General features: G+C 46.7%; 1 protein-coding gene across 2 annotated transcripts in view; it reads right to left on the bottom strand.

The window, feature by feature from the left end:
• Window positions 1-10,699, bottom strand: part of NSG2 (neuronal vesicle trafficking associated 2) — a gene marked incomplete at both ends in the record, with an annotated part of 32,281 nt that extends 21,582 nt beyond the window's left edge. For both annotated transcript variants that reach the window (XM_080352983.1, XM_080352984.1), the window contains one exon: window positions 10,571-10,699. In XM_080352983.1, the coding sequence (XP_080209109.1) occupies window positions 10,571-10,699 (129 nt within the window). The remainder of the gene's footprint in view (window positions 1-10,570) is intronic.
• Between the last annotated feature and the right edge of the window lie 10,407 nt (window positions 10,700-21,106).

Genomic DNA, 21,106 nt, shown 5'->3' with positions numbered 1-21,106 from the left:
AAAGATATTTTTTTTTCCTATATTCGTAGCATTATTGGTTATTTCCCATTTTGGCTGGTTGTTCTGTTTTCATTTTCTAGCTTTCTGATTTGGGTTGGGTAGGAAAGAAGATTTGCCTTCCCCCATTCCCTGCCAACGCTCCTTTTTCGCCTTTCTCTTCCATTTTGTCACCGAGAAAAAATTCCTGGCAGCAAAGTCTTGCAGAAATTCTAACCAAATTGGATGTACAGTAATAAAAACCCTACTGGCTCCGCAGTGCAATGATCAGTGTTCATTTATCACCGGCTGCCCCAAAGCGGTTCCATCAGAGCCCTGGATCCCACTGTTTCAATGCAAACAAGGTACATCCATCTCACACCACGACAGGTTTCCTGGGAGACCTACTGGCGTTTATTACAAACCACAGCAAACAGAATCATCCCCCTTCCCTCTTCTTGACCATTTTGCGGCTTTGCTGACTTTACAATAGAGTTATTTGTGATTGAAACCAGTAAACGGGAGTATAAAATTGAGGTCCTGGGTAGGTTGCAATTCAAAGCAAACTAAAGTGAGAGAAATGCCCAGCTCCTCATTCTTTGCAATGCTGTTACAGCTGTAATGAACCGATGTACGGGTGTAAATCCCAGAGCGGGCAGCAGTGCTTGGCTGTGCTCTGGCCCCATGAGTACAGACGACAAATGCAAACAATCGAACCAGTGCTTAAATGGACAAGCAGCCTCTTGAATACTCCTCAGAAAAGACAATTAGCCCCCTCTCCACCCCCACTGCAGCAACACAGAATCGCAGGATGGTTGGGGTGGGAAGGGACCTCTGGAGATCACCCGGTTCGACCCACCTGCTAGAGCATCTTCACCAGAGCAGATCACACAGGGTCGTGTCCAAGTGGGTTTGAATGTCTCTGGAGAAGGAGACTCCACAACCTCTCTGGGCAGCCTGTTCCAGGGCTCTGGCACCTCAAAGAAGTTTCTCCTCATATTCAGATGGAACCTCCTGTGCTTCAGTCTGTGCCCATTGCCCCTCATCCTATCGTTGGGCACCACTAAAAGGAGTCTGGTCCATCCTCTGACACCCACTCTGGAGATATTTATAAGCATTGATGAGATCGCCTCTCAGCTTCTCCTCTCCAGCTGAACAGCCCCAGCTCTCTCAGCCTTTCCTCATAAGAAAGATGCTCCAGACCCCTCAGCATCTTTATGAATATTATTAATCTCATGAAGCAACCTGATCACCTGCAAACGAACATTAAAAACCAAGAACAGTCCCATCAGCTTTCTGCATTGTCTGAGCCTTTGCAATATCCAGATAAATGCCCTTTGAACATTTTTTGGACACTTGACAGCCTTTGTGTTTCATTATCTAGACCCTGATCTAGCACCAGCTCTGCCTGTGCCTCATTTTCGGCGTTGTGATCACGCACCAGGGAGCTGCCTCCCTGCCAGCTCAGCCCAGCCTATCTACAGCGCTTTAAAGCCAGTGCTGTGGATGGAGTCGAGCAGAACACCAGCTCAGGGGATGTCCCTGCAAATTACGCTGCTGTTGTAACCTGTTCTTAAAGTTTTCACACTATTTCCCAGACACCCGCTGCTTTTAAACTGCACAAAGACTGTGCTGTTTATGGTAGATGCAACAAAGGAGATACAAATAAATTACCTGGGACTTCCTTCATTTTACATCCAAAATAAAGCTGTTCTTTGAAAGCTGCTTTCCTGCTAACGTTTGCGCACTGATTGTAAGAATATAAGAGAAAAGGGCTTCCACAGAGCAGCAAAAAGACATGACTAGTTATGCGAGTCCACACTGCCAGGCCTTGAAGCTTCCTCCAAAACTTAAGCTTATCGCGTGAACTCATTACCTTCCAATTCACCAAAGCACTTAAGCATGCAAGTAGTCCTATTAAGAGTCCTATTAACATCAGCAGGATTAGTCAGATATTTAAAGTTAAGTGTGCATTCAAGTGCTTTGGCCAGGTCAGAGCTTAAGCTGGGCTTAAGAACCTTCCCACAGCCAGTTCTAACACCGATGCTCAGAGCTCCTGCGGCATTCTTCAGCAAGACAGTCAAAGCACTTTACACACCAGCATGACCCCCATGTCCCCATATTGGTAACATACTGAGTCACAGCAGCACTTGGGGGTTGAGTTGGGAGGACTGACCACACTTGCTGCTACCCACAGTGCACAGAGTTTTCCCAGTTTGTCATCAACTGAGTGATAATAGTAGCTCCAGCGCATTTTCCATATAAATAGAACATTTTTGAGATTAGGAGCTAGCAAGAGATATGGCTGGACTGGGTAGGAGTCAGATGCTCTATAGAAAATGATGCTCTCTGAAGAATTGTTGTCCTCAATCATCCCAGGTTAGCAGATGTAATAACATTCTCCGTGTCTCGAAAGGTTGTCACTTTCTGTTCTCTTTCTTCTGGTTCCTCATTCCAATCCCTCAGCAGCTTTTCTGCAAGAGCTCAGTAGCACACCATAGAGAATGGCCTGTCAAAGCTATAAAACCCCAAACAGGCCAAGACAACGAGCCCCACCTGTCATGCTGCTCCACACGAGCAAGATTTTTCTAATGACGCCATTTGCTGATACATTTATCGAGTCCTAAAACTAAACGCGCTTATTATTCTGGGCTTAACGCTGGTGACACCACTGGAATCAATACGAAACTCTTCCTCGGCTTTAATGAATGCAGGACCAGGCACCTTCTCTGTAGTGATGCTTTGGAAAATTATAGATGTGCTGAGGTGAGAACAGATGAGGGTCTGTGTGCACCAGCGGGAGATCCATCATCGACAACCCTGAGAAAGTAAACAGTGCGAGAGAGCTGGGAAAACGAGGGATTCTGGGTGCTGAAAGAAAAGAGCAAGCCAGCTTCCAACCAAGCTGACTATATTAAAAGCATTTGCTTTCAGGAGGAAGGAGCAGAGTAGATGTGAAATGTGACAAATGGGAGAATATCACATTAAGCACGGAACCTTAAAAAGGATTTTCCTGCAATGGGATGAAGTAAGTGTTTCAGAAAATGAACTGATATGAATTCTGAGTCTTGTCTCAGACTGGCTAAATGTAACATCATTTATTGCCACTTTATATTTGGGTTTGAGCTCTATGGTTTTCCCTGAAGAAATGAGTAATAATATTTAACATAACTGGCATTGTGAAAACTTTAAATTATTCATCTGGAAAAGGACATGCAGCCCTGCCGTAATTCCCACTTCACTGCCACGGTGCATGTAATATATTGTGGTTCAGGTGCTGCAAAGTGCAAACCATAAAAATTTAAAATACTACTTCCTGGGATTATTAATAATGAAGAGTCTCTCACTCGGAGTGGCTTTCAGATTGACAGAAGAGATAAACAAAATGTGTTTCTCCTACTAAGGAGAAAGGTTTCCTCCAGGTTCAAAGCTGGACTTTGTAGTCTCACAAAATGGTTGTAATACACCCCTCGGTTCCATGTGGATTAGTCATGCTCACTTTTAGATGAAAATGAGACTCTTGGCTTCCAAACACCTGCCTTTCTTCATTCCTTGCAGAGAGAGAACAGAACATGTAAACTCATTCCTGGCACTGACATGGGGGTTTCTTTTGCCTTCGTTACCCAAATGAGCATCAACGTGAAATCCCTTAGAGGGGATGGCGGGTACGGATGGGAGCAACGTGGTGACCCCCAGGCTTGGCACTAAACCTGCTGTGACTGAGTCACTTCCTATGCTTATGTGCTACAAGACCAGGGATGGCTAAAACCACCTGCTCGCACACAACATTCTGCAGTGACCTCCAAGCCCTAATCCTCACACATAGCCAGCATCAAAGAGCAAACGAGATGTGCGCGTTGCCAACAGTAGCTGAAGTTCAAACACTTAGCAGTAAAAAAGTATAGGAAAAGAGATGCAAGAATCTCATGTTTCGGGGCTTAAAACAACCTCTTTCTTTGCAGGTTTAGGGTGAAACATTCATAGACGTGCAGCTCCATGCCTGCGGCAGCACCCCCTGCACCTCCTGCTGCCTCTTGCACTGGCTGCTGCCACAAATAGGACACGTTGGACTGGATGGACTGAGGGGAGACCTTATTGCTCTCTACAACTGCCTGAAAGGAGCTTGGAGCATGGAGGGGGTTGGTCTCGTCTCCCAAGTAGCAAGTGAGAGGACAAGAGGAAATGGCCTCAAGTTGCACCAGGGGAGGTTTAGACTGGATATTAGGAAAAGATTCTTCCCGGAAAGGGCTGTGGGGCATTGGAACAGGCTGCCCAGGGCAGTGCTGGAGTCACCATCCCTGCAGGGGTTTAAAAGGCGTTTAGACGAGGTTCTTAGAGACATGGGTTAGTGCTGGAGTGAGGTTATGGTTGGACTTGATGATCCTGAGGGTCTCTTCCAGCCAAAATGATTCTACAATTCTATGACAAGTCATCAGAGCCTACCTGCAATCACTGTGCTGCAAATTCAAGGAGTTTTAGACAATTAGGTCTTTAAAAACTGTCCCAAATAATTATGACTCTATCCCATCTCATGGGTGAGAAAGCTGTGCTTCCAGATCTACAGGATGAACATATCTCAGCAGGCACACTTCCCAGAGATTAGAATTACAATTGGCATTTGGGATGTATGTAATGGTAGCCCCCATGGTATCCTAGTCACTATTTGAATACGTGGAATATCTGAAATATCGAGCGGCAAAAGGAAAGTAAAGAAAAAACAGGATGCCCAGGGATCAAATCCATAGTCAATGGAGAAAGCCACAGTCAGAAGAAACACTCTCCTTTTTTTTCCTGTATCAGCTCATTTAATGGATGTTGTGCTGGAAATGAGTTTCACAGAGGGTGGTAGAAAAAAGTGGTCTCCTGAATCAGTGCCAGGATATTCCAGGCATAAGGAACATCACAAAAGGACAAAGACAGCAAATGTAATCAGCCCTGGCATCACCGATGAAAGGCAGCACAGAAAGCACAGGCTGCACTGGGAGCTGAAAGCAGCTGAGAAGGGAAAGGCACAGCTCGCAAGCACAAAGGGAGCTTGGAAATGATTCAGCTAAGTCTCCCTACAAATCCCTAGGTGACCATAACCATCAGGAACCCACAGGAGGCTGCGAAGGGGTGACAAAAATTGATTTCAGTAGGTTCAGCCAGGAGAGGGTATAGCAAAGCAGACAAAAGAATCAATCACTGCGCTACAGTGATGGCAGATTGGCCACGGTAAATTAGCAGAGCCCCATTGATTTCATCTAAACGACACTGATTTACACTCGTCAAGAATCTGCCCAGTCTTACTTTCCAGACCAGTAAGTAACTGGTATGCAGGGTTCACTTCACAGCCTTGTTGAAATAACGTCCACCTGCAGCAATGGGCTTTCATGTTAGAATAGAGAACAGATCACAATGGGCTTAGTCAAACGTCCATATCTTAACACATTTCTGTGTCCATTCCTGCTGTTTCTGCAGAACACAGCTCTGGGATTGCAGCGCAGACATAACGGGGTTTAAGGGATGCAGTGGAGCTCACAAAACCAGCCACGAGCTGGCTTTAACCAACCCGATCCAGACATCGGCAGCAGCGCAGTTAGGGAGAAAAATTTCGGCACAGGCTGCACAAATCCTGAGACTTCCCACGCTCAAAACCAGCACCGTGTTTTCTGTGTGCAAGAGAGGCAGCCGAACGCTGCCCCGGGTGCGAGCGAGGGCTGCGAGCACCGCGTGGGCTGCGGCACAGCCCGTGCCCAGCGGTGCAGTGTGCTCCGGGGACGGATAACCCACAGCGGCTGCGGCCACGGAGAAGGAGCGTGAACTGCCCAAAACCCCGAGTAGGGCTGTCCCAGACACGTCCACAAAGTAAAAAAGGTTACCCCAGAAGCCCCGCGCTGCCAGAGTGCGCGTTGCTGCAAGTATTTATTACAGCTCGATAGGCAGAGGCAGTGTTTACATTCAAATACACATTTAGAGGACAAACGGATTTGCGTAGTGCAGAACGGGGACAGATTTCGCAGGAGAGGAAGGTGCAGACTTTGGTATTGGTGGGGATTAGACAGAGTATCCCAAGTGAAGAAAGGAAAGGATGGGGAAAGGCAGGATGGCCTGGCACTCCTTCACATTTGCAACGCTCTCTTTTTATCCCTTTCTTTTTTTGCACGCTTCTTTTCCCTTCGCATCCTCCTCCCTTTCACTCTTCCTTCCTTCAGCCGTCACCATGACCAGCCCCGTCCCACCTCCCCTTTGCCATATGCTCCATCCCACCGAACTCAGTGGGAGCGCAGACACAGCCCTCGGCTGCAACAGGAGCCCCCCCAGACAGTGTCACAGGGGACTGAGCCTCCCCCAGCCCCACATCATGCAGCAGCACCCCAAAACCAGCCCCATGCTGCCCACCGGGGAGCACCTTGGGGCTGGCTGGAGCCGCCGTGCAGAGGAAAGCCTCACATCAGTATTTCAGGGCAGAGCCGCAAGTAGTCCCCCAGGTACAAAAGCACTCATCCGGCGTACTATTAATTATGCCTGCTCAGCTGGCCAGGACAAAACATTATTTTCTGTTAAACCGACAGGGACAGGCTGTGAACACAAGGGACCCCCCTGATCTTCAGCAAGCCTTGATTACTCTGCGTAAATGCCACGATCTCAGCCACTCGGAGAGGGACGCAGCCAGGGATGGCAAGAGGCAGGATCGCGGGATGGGAAAAGCATCCAAAGAGCACAGTTACACCTATTTTTTCTTTCTTGGGCTGGACGGCAGGAATTCGTCACCAAATAAATGATTTCTCAAGCCTCCAGATGCATTCAAAATCAAGAACAATGGAGCACATGATAAGCCTTCTGCAGCCTCCGCCACAAAAGAGACGCCGGATGTTTTTTGCAGCCCTGACAATAGCTTTCGCGTACTTTTGTGTTATGCAAAATTAGGGTTTTTACTGCCAGAACAGAGACATTTCCTGCTGGATTACACTGAAGCGAGCCTATGAGACCAAGGGCTCCCCAGTTGTTGGTCTCATTTAAAATTTCAGCGAAACAGTGTGGTCCCAGAAAAGCTGCGTATCTTTTAGTATTCTCATTGCAGACACACGTACAATCACTGCTGAAGCAGTCGGTCTGTGCCTAGGAAAACAAGCAAGCAGCCAGCCTTTGCCCCTTTGGTCCTAAAAGCAAAAAAGGCTGCTTCTTTTCTGCTTTTTGAATACAGTAGGAATTAAATTCAGAGACATAAAAAGCCAGGTGAGGGGCTTGTCGCCGGTGACGGCCATTATTCCTGTGACATGGTGGGATTTCAGATCAACAGGACACACAAAAATGATTGAAGAGCATGTGTCTTTGCTTTCTGCAAATGCCGCCCCAGCAAGAGAGGAGGGGGGCAAGGAAAATGCTTGAAGATAGTCGATAAATATAAATACACAGCAGGCTTAGCACCATAGGGGAGAAATCACTGTCCCGGGGACATTTCTCCCATGGCAGCCACACAACTGCTGACAGAACAAGGAGAATGCTGATGCTGCAGGAGGAACAGCACGAGCCTTGGGGAGAGACGTCCTCGTTTGGTGGAAAAAGTCCGTCCAGCAGCCAATAATTTGGAAATAAAAAGGTTGCCAAATTCAAGCTTCCTGAATTTCTGCCTGGATTTTTCCAACAGCATCGAGGTGGAAGGCGGAGGGAGCTGCTAAGCTCACAGCACTTCGAAAAACAAGCCTGTTAGGAAAGCATCCCCAAAAGGACGGACAGCAAGTTTTATCATACCTTTAAGAAAGTGTTTCCCTCTATTACTCCCTCCTCCCAAGAGGATTTCATACAATCAAAGAGATGGGCTTCAGGGATTAAACCACATGCGCTAAAGCCTCATTTTTATACTCTTTCACTGTATCCTTTCTCAGAAAGGGGAGCCAAATGCAGGAAATATTTTGAAAGAGATGAAGCTCTGGTGAAACACCTGCAGAGGTTAATGCTGAGAGTCACTCCAAGTGACCCAGTGAGAAAAATATCCTTAAAATGATGAAAAATCAAGTGTTTACAGCCCTTAAATCACAATTGTCACTTTGCAGATTCCACGGGCTTTGCGGGGTGCTATTAAGGATCTGCAAAGGTAGGAACAGTGACAAACAACAGGTTTGCTTCTCTTCAACTTGCATGCAGGTGTCTAAGGCTCAAGGGGAAAAAGCCTATAAATGAACAGAGCTTGCAGACCTTTGCCATGCACTGCACACAGACGAGGTGAAGTCATTACTGCACACCGGTGGTAACAGCAGTTGCGTTGCTTTTTCCCCCCCTTAGATTTGACTCACAGGACACGCCAGCTCTGTGTGTGATTGCAGCAGGGCCGGGACCGTTGCCGCCTTGTGGTTAACGCTCAGCAGCAAGGGCTTTGCATTTCAGAAAAGCAGCGAGCAAAGCCCTTCTGAGCTGCTGCACCCAACGCCAAACCTGCTTGGGCTCTGCTCATTTATGCATCATCCCTTGCAAGAGACACAGGAAACACCTTGGCTTGCGTTCTCACTTGCACAAGCTAAAAATCAACTACTGGCAGGTTTTAGGAATAGATAGAAAAATAGTCAAATCAATTTTAGGGGTCTTTTTAATTTTTCTAAGCCAGCCTCCTGACTGTAAGGCAAGTCCAAGCACAAATACACTCTGAAAGACTTGAAATCCACGTCTACTCTTCCTCGGGCTCACAGTCTGAATTCTGCAGCAGCTTTGCTTTCCTAAGTACTAACACAAAGCCGAAATTTCCCCCTCTCACTTAACCTTTGTCCAAGCTTTTCACCTGAGGCTCAACTCCTTATTAGCAGGTCTTTAAACAGCCCCTCTGCCCCAGGGTGGACTTACCCCTACAGAATCTGTTCTATCAAAAGCAAAGGAAACAGATTGTGAATTATTTTGCTTTTATCATAAATAACCTCTTCTCCTTGCAAAGATCTCCAGTCGCCGTTAACTCCAGGCCTCCTGCACGCAGGAGCTGAAGCACAGCCTGCAGAAATCAATAGCAGTGACTCTAATGAGTTCTGAATCACGCTCTGCACTCCTGGAGATACATCTCACTCTTCCAGCAAAGAAAAATATGGATGTCAGGAGGTGCATTGACAGTAATGTATGCTAATGAAGGTAATGTAACCTAACAACATGTGAATTATTGATGTAGGCATGTTTAAACAGAAAAATCAGCAAGGAATCACACCAGACTGATACACTCCGGTGTTTGTTCACCAACAAGCAATTGGAACACGGTGGTCATGAGAACACTCATTACCACTTTATTGGCTTGAAAGGATTTTTGTTGGTTTATCCATGTCTCATCTGATACACGAATCATTTAAATTTCACATCATGTGACAGCGTGTGATCTCAATGAGCCGTTTGTATCGGCATCAAATGAGTTACTTTTACACATCCCTAGTTTCCTCTGAGCCTTTCACATGTTTATGATAAATCACACTGCTTTGCTTGAATTATTTTCCTTAATCTCATTTATCAGAGTCATAGATAAGGGCCGATTTAGTCTCTCATTCACAACAATTCATGGAAGTGTAAGTCTCCTTAATGCAGCGAAGTTACTCCGGATTGCCACGAGGCACATGGAGAATGGAACCAGCTCCTTTGACACGGCTCTGGTTCCCAGGATGTCAAGGCAGTTGACTCAGCTCTATCATAAAATAAACATAATTTATCTATCTGGACAGTTTTATCACATCCATCATCATGTTCTCCTGGTGTATTTAGAGAAAATTCATTTTGTACCACAGTAAAAACAGGATATACATTCAATAATCATCAGTGTTAATTTTACTATTATTCCGTTATCCTGTAAGATCTAATCATTCCGTCTGTACTTTCGGGTGAGTTGGCTCCATCTCTGTGGCATCTGGGAACTACATTGCAGACAGGCTTTGTTTTCATAAGGACTGTCAGGGCACACAGATTTTCACAGTCTCATCATGTCCTCACCAGGTTATATTGATACGCATCATCATTGCACCGACAGAGACAAAAGATTTCCTCGTACATACTGCATCTAAAAAACCCCAAGCACCGAAATGCAGCCCACGGCAAATGCACATTTCTGGGTATTTTAGTGCTGCGTTCGGCTCTGACAGTGGTGAGTGGGCAGGGGACAAAGCTGTCCCACCCAGGACATGGGGACACAGCCACAATCCTCAGAGAAATCACATCCTCAACGCCCAAATAAGCTTTGCAAAGCCAGAGAAAATCAAACCAACCTTAACTGAGATCATTAAAATAGCTGCTTATTTCAGAAGAGCTGTCACGTTACTCTCAATTAATGTTACTGATAATAATAACACACTGTAAATTGTTCCTCAGTTTCTGCAGCGTTTGCAAGAGAAACACACTAAGGCTTTTCCAGTTATATTTATGAAGGAACATTTGGGGTTTTTTTGAGGAGGGAAGAGATTGGGAGACAGCTGTGTGCTTATCTGCCATATTAAAACAGGTAAACACACTACGAAAGGAAACCTCTTTTTATTTATTGAATAATCACTATGCCTCATTCCTATAATCAGAGACCAGTAAATCACCAAGACACTGAAAACCAAGGGATATATCTGTGTGCATAATTATGCAGGAGTGCCATTCAATTTTGTTTTACCTTTTCCGGAGCTGGGAACTGCAGGTGATTTACTTCCAAAGGTGTGATCAAAGGGACAGTCTGAAAACCATCTTCGGTGGATGGCTGTTTGTTGTTCTTGTCGTTCAAATTACTCCCCAGCTTCACCATTCTTGGACCTTGCTTTCCAGACCTAAAACCAGCGAGACGAGCGGTGTCACAAGGGAAGGGGGGGGTTCTGCCTCGCCCCGCTCGGTTTGACTTTGCGCACGGGTTACCTGGGCTCGCACACCTGGGTATCCAGACACACGGCGTCCCACGCCGCCACTCGACCTCACCCGTGCGTTTTGCTTTACGCAGACACCCCCACACCCCTTACAACCCACGCGCGGCTGCTCCCAACGCTCCCACCCCCAAAGCACCCCCAAACTGCGAGGGGCCGGGGCGCACCCCCCGCGGGCAGCCCGGCCCCACCGATGCTTTGGACATCCAGCACACCCGCCCTATATTTTTCTATTTTGCATCCCCAGTGAGGGCGCAGAAACAGCCCCCTCTTGCAAACCCCGCACCCTGGGAGACTTGGGGGTGCCCGCTCGCAGCTCCCCCTGGGGGTCGCGTTGCAAGGGGGGGATGGTGGGGATTGGGGGAAGGGGGCTGCGGGCACCCCCAGCGCCCCTCCCGCCGCCCCCGCGCCCCTACTTACTGCAGACCACGCGGTGACTGGCGGCTCGGCCCGGGCGCTGCGGCGGCGGGGGAGGGCGGTGCGGGGGGCGGCAGCGGCTCGGAGAGGCGGGGGGGAAGGTGTCCGTTACCGCTCACCGGGCGGTGCCGAGGCGCGGCGGTCGCGGTGCTGAAGGGACAGCGCTGCGCCCTGCGCTCGGCTGCGGCTCCGCAAGCGCGACTGAGGGCGGGCGGCGGCTCCCCCGCCCGTTCCCACCTCCCGCCGCCGCCGCCGCCCGCCGCGCGCGCGCACGCCCCGCGGCCTCGGGCACCCCCTGGCGGCCCCACCGCGCACGGCCGCGCGCCCCGGGAGGCGGGGGCGCCCCCTGCAGGCTGGAGGGGGCGGGGAGTGCGGTGCGGGGGGGATGCGGGGGCGGATGGGGCTGCACGGGGTGGGGACACCCGCGGCAACTGCAGCGCTGCAGGAGTCACAGAATCCCAGAATGGCAGGGGCTGGAAGGGACCTGGAAAGCTCATCCAGTGCAATCCCCCCATGGAGCAGGAACATCCAGATGAGGTTACACAGGAAGGTGTCCAGGCGGGTTGGAATGTCTGCACAGAAGGAGACTCCACAACCCCCTGGGCAGCCTGGGCCAGTGTCCATCACCATCACTGCAAAGAAGTTTCTTCTCAAATTTAAGTGGAACCTCCTGTGTTCCAGTTTGCACCCATTGCCCCTTGTCCTGTCCCTGGTTGTCACCAGCAGAGCCTGGCTCCATCCTCCTGACACTGCCCCTTTCCATATTGATCCCCATGAATGAGTCCCCCCTCAGTGTCCTCTTGTCCAGCTCCAGAGCCCCAGCTCCCTCAGCCTTTCCTCACACGGGAGATGCTCCACTCCCTGTAGCATCTTGGTGGCTGCGCTGGACTCTCTCCAGCAGTTCCCTGTCCTGCTGGAACTGAGGGGCCACAGCTGGACACAATATTCCAGGTGTGGTCTCCCCAGGGCAGAGCAGAGGGGCAGGAGAACCTCTCTGACCTACTGACCACCCCCTTCTAACCCACCCCAGGTACCATTGGCTTCCTGGCCACAAGGGCCCAGTGCTGGCTCATGATCACCCTGCTGTCCCCAGGACTCCTACATCCCTTTCCCCTACGTTGCTCTCTTAACAGGTCATTTCCCAACTTACACTGGAACCTGGGGTTGTTCCTGCCCAGATGCAAGACTCTACACTTGCCCTTGTTATATTTCATTAATATTTCATCTCGTGGTGCATGCAGAAGTGCAGCTGCACAAAGGGCGGAGAGGGCCACACACAAACTGTGACACTTCCCCAGGTCACAGGGGGGGCTGGGGGCTGGAGGCACGACTGGTGCTGCTGCTGCGTCCACCAGGCACCTTCTGGCCCCAGATCACCAGTGAGCGCTGTGTCCATCAGCAGCTCAGTCACTGCTCCTGGTGCCCACTCGAGTGCTGGAGCAGCAGGACGGGAACGAGCGCTGGCCCTGCTTGGCTTTCTAGGGAACTCTCCTTCAGTTTGCAGGACCCAGACTGATAACAGGTCACCCCACGACAGCAGGTACCACCACAAAGTGGTCTGCCCACAAACACTGTCCACCCCAAAGTGTCAACGAGGTCAGCAGCACCTGCAGCATGAGGCTGCAGCACTTTGCTTAGAGACACAGGACACTTTGGGATGACTTTAACCTGATTTGTTTATAAATATAGAATTTGCCTCCAGAGCTTGCAACTTGGCATCTTTTGCAAGACCTAAATATACTCGGGAAAAGCATGAATTGTTTCCATAATAAAGCCTTTTAGAAGCCACTTGTGAAAATCCGTTTACAGCCATGCTTTGGCAGAGCAAGTGAAAGCACTTTATGTTTGGTATGAGCTTGTTCACAGTACAGCAGTTTAATGTCTAGAGTGAGAAGTGCTGAGAGACAGTCAGGAGAGGTGGGGCAGCTAAAACTACCTTCTACTAATATCATCATCACACACGGCCCATTAAAGGGCTTCTTTCCAGTAGCTTTGCCAGTGTTTAATGCTCGGGTTGGAATTTTCTGTATCACATTTCTGCATAAGGCCCAACTTCCACAGAAAATTTCATCCCAGAGCGTTTTTAAGAATAAGCTTCTGTCATATATAACATTTAACTTGGAATAACGTTTGCTCAGAGTGTTAAAAATTCCCAGCAGGTCAGTTTTTGATGTTCATCTGCAAGATACTGATTGTGTTGTAAGATTTTGGGAGTTCATATTCATGGAATTCAGGGAAGATTTCTTACGCTAAGTAGCAGAATTCCCATCCATTAGGGGCATGTTCAGCTCAAGACTCAACACGATTTTCATTCTAATTCCAGGTCACTGCAGACTGGACCAGGAATAGATATGCACAAAGAAAGGCAGCAGGTTGTGTCCTGCAGGTAAGGGAGTGTGGGACTTTGCACTCCGTAGGTCTGAAAAGCACATAAACCCACTCACTAAGGATTATTGACTAAACTACTACAATATGATGATTTAATATTGCAGTAATACCACAAGTCAATGCTCATCTGGGCCAGGGTCTGTGCAAATACATTGCAAGGTTTAAACTCTGCAAAGTCCTTTGCTCGTGTTCTGCACAGGGGTGAATGTCACTGTGGCAGTTGGGTGCAGGATCATAATTAGGGCCTTCAAAATGTGAAGGTTGTAAGAAAAGCCCAAAGCACGTACCTTGCAAACAATGACAGAAGACGAGTCTTGTCCCAGACGTTGTGCATTCTCCAGATCCCAAGCAGAAGCCTCTGGTCCTGGAGGGCACTAGACTGGGCTCCTCTCAGAGTATTTCTTCTCCTTCATGTCCAGCATCACTGAGTCTGGCAGGAACCTCTGGAGACCACCCAGTCCAACCCCTGCTTAGAGCAGGGACAACAAGAGCAGGTTGCTCAAGGCCATGTCCAGTTGGGTTTTGAATATCTCCAAGGATGGAGACACCGCAAACGCTCTGGTAAACCTGTTCCAGTGTTCAGCCACCCTCACAGTAAAACAGGTTTGCTTATGTCGCAATGACATTTCCTGTGTTGCATTTTGGGCCCATTGTCCCTTGTCCTGTCACTGGGGACAACTGAGGCTGGTTCTGAGACCCCTGAACCTTCTCCAGGCTGAACAACCACGACTCTCTCAGCCTCTCCCCATATGGCAGATGATCCGAGCAAGAAAGTGCAATTGCAGCAACTCTTTCCACAACTTTCAATATATTACAGATTACATCATCAGAAGTGATTTGACCAAAGAGATTCACAGAACCTGTAGTTATCTTCCACTGAACACATACATTTGAACTGTTCTAGCCCTGCTGTCAGCAAAATGGCTATTTTCAACTAAGGGACTAGGAAATGTTATTAAAAACTGCAAAGGAAACATTGCATTGTAACTCCACAGAGGTGGCATTGTGGGTTTCCACCTTTATCTGGTGATTACCAAGAAGCATGAGAGCTTTGTTGAAAAGCAAAGTGATGGCTTTCACAGCTCGCAAATGCATTCTGTGATCTGAAAACAAAATCATTCCCATGCATATTAGTAACTAATATCCTGCTAGCCAAAATACTACCTTAGCAACTCTTTGCCAGATCCTCTGACTTAAGAGATGGCTTAAGCAACACCTCACAAACACACTGACGTTAAGTCTCCAGAATCACTTGTGCAAACCCACGGAAAAGGTGGTTACACAACGAAAAACAAGGTTGCAAATGAGGTTATCTGCTTGCTCAGTATGTGTAATCACTGGAACACACTGATATGCTCACAGGGCCTAATATATTAAACTTTTGTTGGTTATACTTTAGTACTTTTCAGAGTAACATGGCTAAGGGGCAACGAGGTGAATCCCATTCCTCCTTGTACGTTACTACCACTGTAAAATACCTTTCATGTAGCTGCAAATCTACTGTTAACCAATCAGAACTAAACTCTACTGGACATACTCCATATAACCCAGAGAACGCAGGTCGACATCCTCAGCACTGGCAGTTCGAGTCACTTTTTTGCTAGAAGACTGTTAGTTGTAAGTTCTAGCAGCAAGAACCTGCAGTAAGTGAGCAGATGCTGCTTTTACATTATGGCTTTTCAGCGTAAAAGTCCATTTTAAGCAACAACATTCAGTGGCACCATCTGAGGATTTTGGCAGCGTGGTGGAGGGAGATGTGCAGAAAGATGCTGAATCTCTCAAAGCCCTCCATTTCTTCTATGAGACTGAACGAGCCCTGTAACTACTGAGGTTCCATATGCCCCATTTCAGTTTGAAAATAACACTTTGCAAAATGCCTCTCTCACAAACAGACAAACTACCAGGAGTAAATATAGGTAGCAGGATGTTTTATGGAAAAAAAAATATATGCCTAAAGTTGCACCAAGATCCTAAAAGCGAACATTCTCTAGGGACAGCATCATAGCAAACGCAATCGAATATAAGAAGTCAAAGAGTAACATACCGATTTTCTTCTGGGGCGAATACAAAGTCTGACATTTCCACCTACACGGAGCAGCTGGGTGACCGGCAATAACACAAAGCAGCAATAAGAGCAACAGGAGATTCCAGAGGAATAAACAATATACTTATTCTGCCAAAAAAAAAAAGCGCCTCTTTTTATTCTTTTGATAAGACTCCCATGATGTATTATTTTCTATTTCCAGTTTAAAAAATCAGAGCAGAATTACTGTTTTCATTATCAGTTTACACTTGAGATTATTTGCTTTCCTTAAGAGGCATAATATTTATAATAGGGCTTAGGAATAACATTTCACTGTGTTGTATGTAAATTCCGCAACTTGCAAACAAAATATCAGTCACAGTTCAACCTCTGCCCACTTCAAACCTGAACATATAAGTCAACTTCAATGTTAATTAATATTATTTTACTTACTTGCTCCTTTATCTAAGAAATTCTTATGCTCATTGTCTCTCTTCCTAAAATACTTCTCCTGCACACCGTGCATTTTTCCCTATAGTGTTCTTGCTCATTATTATAAGTAACATTATTTTTATCTGTTTTCATATATGAAAAACTAGGATCAGGCTTTCAAGGAACGTGTTTAAAATCATGTGAACAGGCAGAAGGAATTACTAAGAGAAGAAACTACAAAACTTGAAGGCACAAAGTGAGGACGATGTCCCAGGAGGTCAGACCAGGCAAGGTTGTCAAGGCAGGAGAACCCTGGGCGGGACATCAGCCACCAAAAGATCAGGTTTGTTTCTCAAACATTCACATTAAATCCTTTCAAAATGAGTCTAATACAACAATGAAAACCAGTACAGAGCTTCAGGAGACAGCTGAAGCCAAACCCAGCCCTAATTCTGAGTCTCGTGACTTAACAAATACATACAGTCAGAATTCAGATCTGTGTTTTCCTGGAGAAAACACTACGGTGTGGATGGAAAGTAACATTTAGAGCACATTGACAGGGGGAGGAATCTCACCAGAACCTCATCCGAAACCCAAAATGTGGGACTATTACCACTAAAATGCTTGCTTGCACCATCTTCAGACCTGTAGAGGATCTAAAAGGACAAGTCTCCGTTCCTGCCCGGCTGCTCCTCACTGCGCAGCCCCTGCTGATTTGCTCAGTTTAGGATGACAGGGTCAAGCAAAGGGGAAATCACTCCACAAATTAGCGCCGCAGTCAAGAATTTTTACTCTAGATATAGTTAAAGAAATTTAAAATACCAAGGGACATAAAAAGTGATCACGGACTTTTAAGTTGGGGTTAACTACTTGTAGTCATTGCTGTGGAGGAGCTCGTTCGTTACACAGAATTACACCCTGTCACACATGCATTAGGAACAAGAAAACAGGCATAGAGCAGAACAGGAAAAAAAGCCATGATAATTTATAATTCATTTCAAAATGCAAGAGATTACAAAGATTCTGGAAGAGAGGAAGCATTTGTCAGAGCCTTAGTGAACTTTCCTGCACAACACTTTCAATCTGCGGCCATTGCCATCTATGCAGGAATGCCAAGTGTGCAAAAGCATCACACATTCACAGCATGAACGTGTTCTTGTCATGGTCTCTATGAGTCTGCACAGATCAGACACATTCACAAGCAGCAGCACCCACAGTTCAGCCGAACCACTCGGATGAGACACACGTGGGCTCACAATTTAGAGAAAGGAGAAGTTCTCATTAATATGCCCCATAAATACAGCGCAGAAGGTGCGATCTAGCTCATTCTGAGAGGCACAAGTTCTCAGCGCCTTCCCGGCGCTATTCAGCCCCTCTGGATCAAGGCATTCTCCCTTTTTCCCTAGGGACCTCCATATCTTTTCCTTCTAACAAAATGAAACTATAGCCACACGCATTGATTTTCCACCAGCTACAAGGCAGGCAGAAACTTTCAAACAAGACTTTTCTGCATCAGATCAGTTGGCCGCGACGCCGTCACTAACGAGTGAGCAACTTCCTGGGAACATGCATTAAAAATTCACTGAGGCCGTAATATGCTTCAATAAATTTTGCTCTTTTTCTCATAAAGTAAGGTTCCAATTAAGCGATAGATTCCCCTGCTACTTCAGTTTGCTGGAAAGCCTATAATGTCAAAGTCATCAAAGTGTGGCTGCTTTGGTTTTTATGCAAATTCCTGTCATCACAGTTACATAAGTGCTTATGCAATGAAAATATACATAATACACAAACCTGCCTGTGTCGCTGAGAATTATTTACAAGAGCTATAAATCAAAGTTGCATCCTCTTTTGTTTAATATTTAAGGACCTGCTGCACACATAAATGTCACATATGCCCAAAATTTGCTTTCAGTCACTTCCCTCCCCCAAAAAATGAGACTTGAACTGCCTGCTGAAGGCAATTCTTTAGTCAGAGTCCATGCAAAATTGTATTAGAAGCTTTGAAGTTACAACATGAGCATTGACTACCAGAGAGGGCCCTAAAGACAAAGACATTTACTGGATGTAAATGTTCAGTGAAGACAAAGGTCACTTTTTACTTTCCCAAAATCTGACCATGTTAGAAACTCCGCATCCTGTTCCCATGTTTTGCTTAAGAGCTGAAATCTTTTCGTGGAAGGAATCAGCAATGAAATATTATTAACCTCGGTGATTGATTATGTTGTAATGGCCAAGTTATGATAACCTCAGAGGCCATGGGACTGCGGGACCTTTGCTGTTAGGGCAGAGAAACTCAATTCATCACAACAGCAGAGCAGATGGGGCACGAGCAGAAGAGCTGCCCGGCAAGCCAAGCCCCCAGTCTGCAGGAAATGAAGTTTTCTCTGAATTGGTGGCTTCGGTCCAAATCAAGCAGGAAACAAACTCTTTTGAACGTGCCCACAAACTGGAAATTCCCAGAGAGGTCACTTCAGAAACATCAAAACACAATTCCTAAGTTCCCAAGCTTGCGACTGATCGACGACATCCTCTCCGGCAATAGCAGCAGATCTGTGGATGCCAGTTCCACCCATAGGCTGAGGGAGCTCCCCAGCCCCTCTGGCTCCAGCGCAGCCGTGATGCTGAGGACCACCCCTGGAAGGCTGCCCAAAGCCACCACTCCACAACAGGGACGGCAGCAGCTCCGGCGCTCCCGCTGGGCCACTTAGTGCTTCCAGACATGGAAACCAAAGCGGAGTTCAAGCTCCCAGAATTTCCACTTTCCAGCAGGTTGGAAGCAGCCGAGCAAGCACACCAGCTGGGGTTTCAAGTCCCAGAGGCTGCGGTGCCTGGCTGACCTGCCAAGAAGTGCTCCAGGAGCCAGGGGAGCTCAGTTTGGCAATAACTTGCCAAATGGGACATCTTCAAAACATTTCAGGACTCACAGGTGTATTAATACCACTTCCAGTTAAACTTTGTTTCACCAGTAAACATCTAACTAGCATGAAATAAATACTAATAGAAAAACCTAAGGTCTTACTCTCCCTTGCTTACCTTCATTTGTACCAGTCATTTGTATTTATGAAAACACAGTACAAAAGAACACTTATTCACACCAGCTCTAAGATTTTGAGACAAGTGGCTGACACTATTATTTACAGATAATAAGAATCCAGCAGCAATGCTTTCAGCTGCTCTGGGTGCTCCCTCCCACCTCTGTAACACAAGGTGCCTCCTCAGATGTCTTGGCAACTGTTCGTAGGGTTGAGATGAAACCTTTCTGAACTTTTAGAATACACCAAAGTTTTTGTTTTCTGTAGAAAGGTAAATCACGTATTGAGAAGAAGGCAAAACAAAGACGAAGTGTGACCTTCTATATTTGCACATCTGCTTCGGTTCACACTCCAAGCGAGATTTGTTATTAAAAACCTCAGGTAACTGATCTGCATTTTGAAGAATGTGAAAGGACAACACGGCTTCCCAGGAAAGCACAGCAGGACAGTGTGACACTTGCTTTTGGTTCTGCAGTGATGACCAAGGACTCCAGAGGAGGATCAGTTGTTTTCTGAATCTCAAGTATATGACCCAGTGTCCTGAGGTTCCCCTTTTTATTTCTGACTCCTTTTAACAAAGAGGCTTTCAATAAAGTTTTTTCCTGTATAAACTGATCTTTTTTTTTCTTGTTTTTTCTTGTTTTTTTCTTGGATCATATAAGCATGCTCTAATGCAACACAACAATTACATTCACTTCTGTAGTTTACACTTAAATGGGCATATAAAAAAAAAGAATGCATTGCTACGGGGGGCTGAGCAGATAGTGCTGGTGGATGTGTCAGCTGGTTTGGTTTGTGTACCTTGAGCTGGGTTTTTCTCCACAGCTTAACTGCTCTAGCTTTCCTGATTCAAAACAGTACCTTTGAAATCTAGTCCCTACATTAATAAGCTGGACTTTGTCAACCAAAGAGTTAGAAATAGAACCTAAACGACCATACCTCTTTTTGCCCCACTGCATTAGCTATTTTGGCCCAAAGTGGCTTGAAGTGCAAGATCCATTTCAAAGTACTGCCAACTTTTCTGTTAGCAGATCTCAACTAATTAATTATATCATCACCACCCCAGGGTTTCTTACTTGTGGTTTCACACACATCACAGGCTGAGAAGTGCTGCTGCTCACCCGTCTCTGCTCTGGACACAAACTGTGTTCCGCAGTGAGCTGGAAGTGAGACAAAAGTAGAACAGAGGGATGGGGACAAGAGCTGAGACAAGCAGGCAGGAAGACAGATTCGCTGGGATCAATAAGGCGGGCCGTGGTTGCTTCTTTCTCTTGATTAGTGGGATGTTAACAAGTATGAAGCCATATGGCAAGGTTGATGTTGCATAGGCCCTCCCCTCAGATCACTCCGGGATGAAGATGGAGCAGCACAGCATATCAATCCAGGCTGCTTCATGTCCCCAATAAATGCAGCAAAGCTACTGAAGGTGGGCAATGCTGAGGCTGGATGGTCACAGCTCCCTGGTCCCCAGACACAGGGGAAGCCGGGGAACCATCCATTCCCAGATGTGTAACAATAAAAGAGCAAATCTGTTCCATAGGGCCGGAGTGTTCCCTTGCACCTGCAGGTGATTTCCACCTGTGAAGTGGCTGCATTGAGCACGTAAAACGCTGTCAGGCAGCCCCAGCAGCTACTGACAACTGACCCGAACAGATCGTAAGAGGTAAATGGATGGGGATGATCTAGGGCCATATTTGTCTTTTATAATTTCTTCCTTTTCAAATGATTTAGCATAGTCCCACAGGCAAAGATCTATATTTATCCAAAGAATCGTGATAAATTGGGTGAATTTCATTCAGAGATTTAGGCCAATGTGTCTCCTCTATCCTGTAAAAGTAGCAATTATGTACCTGCAAGAAAAGCTTTGTTTCCAGGGCCAGGTCTGTGCCAGTGAAGGTACCGACTGCAGCCATAGTTTACAAGAAAAGAAACATTAGAGCAACAACTCTACCATTTATAATCCAGGATTATACACTAAATACTCTCCATGCAAACATTTCATT

Source organism: Nesoenas mayeri (genome assembly GCF_963082525.1).
Source record: "Nesoenas mayeri genome assembly, chromosome: 14".
Taxonomy (NCBI): Eukaryota; Metazoa; Chordata; class Aves; order Columbiformes; family Columbidae; genus Nesoenas; species Nesoenas mayeri.
The sequence above is the reverse complement of the archived record's forward strand: the minus strand, read 5'-3'. Positions and strand labels throughout refer to the sequence as shown.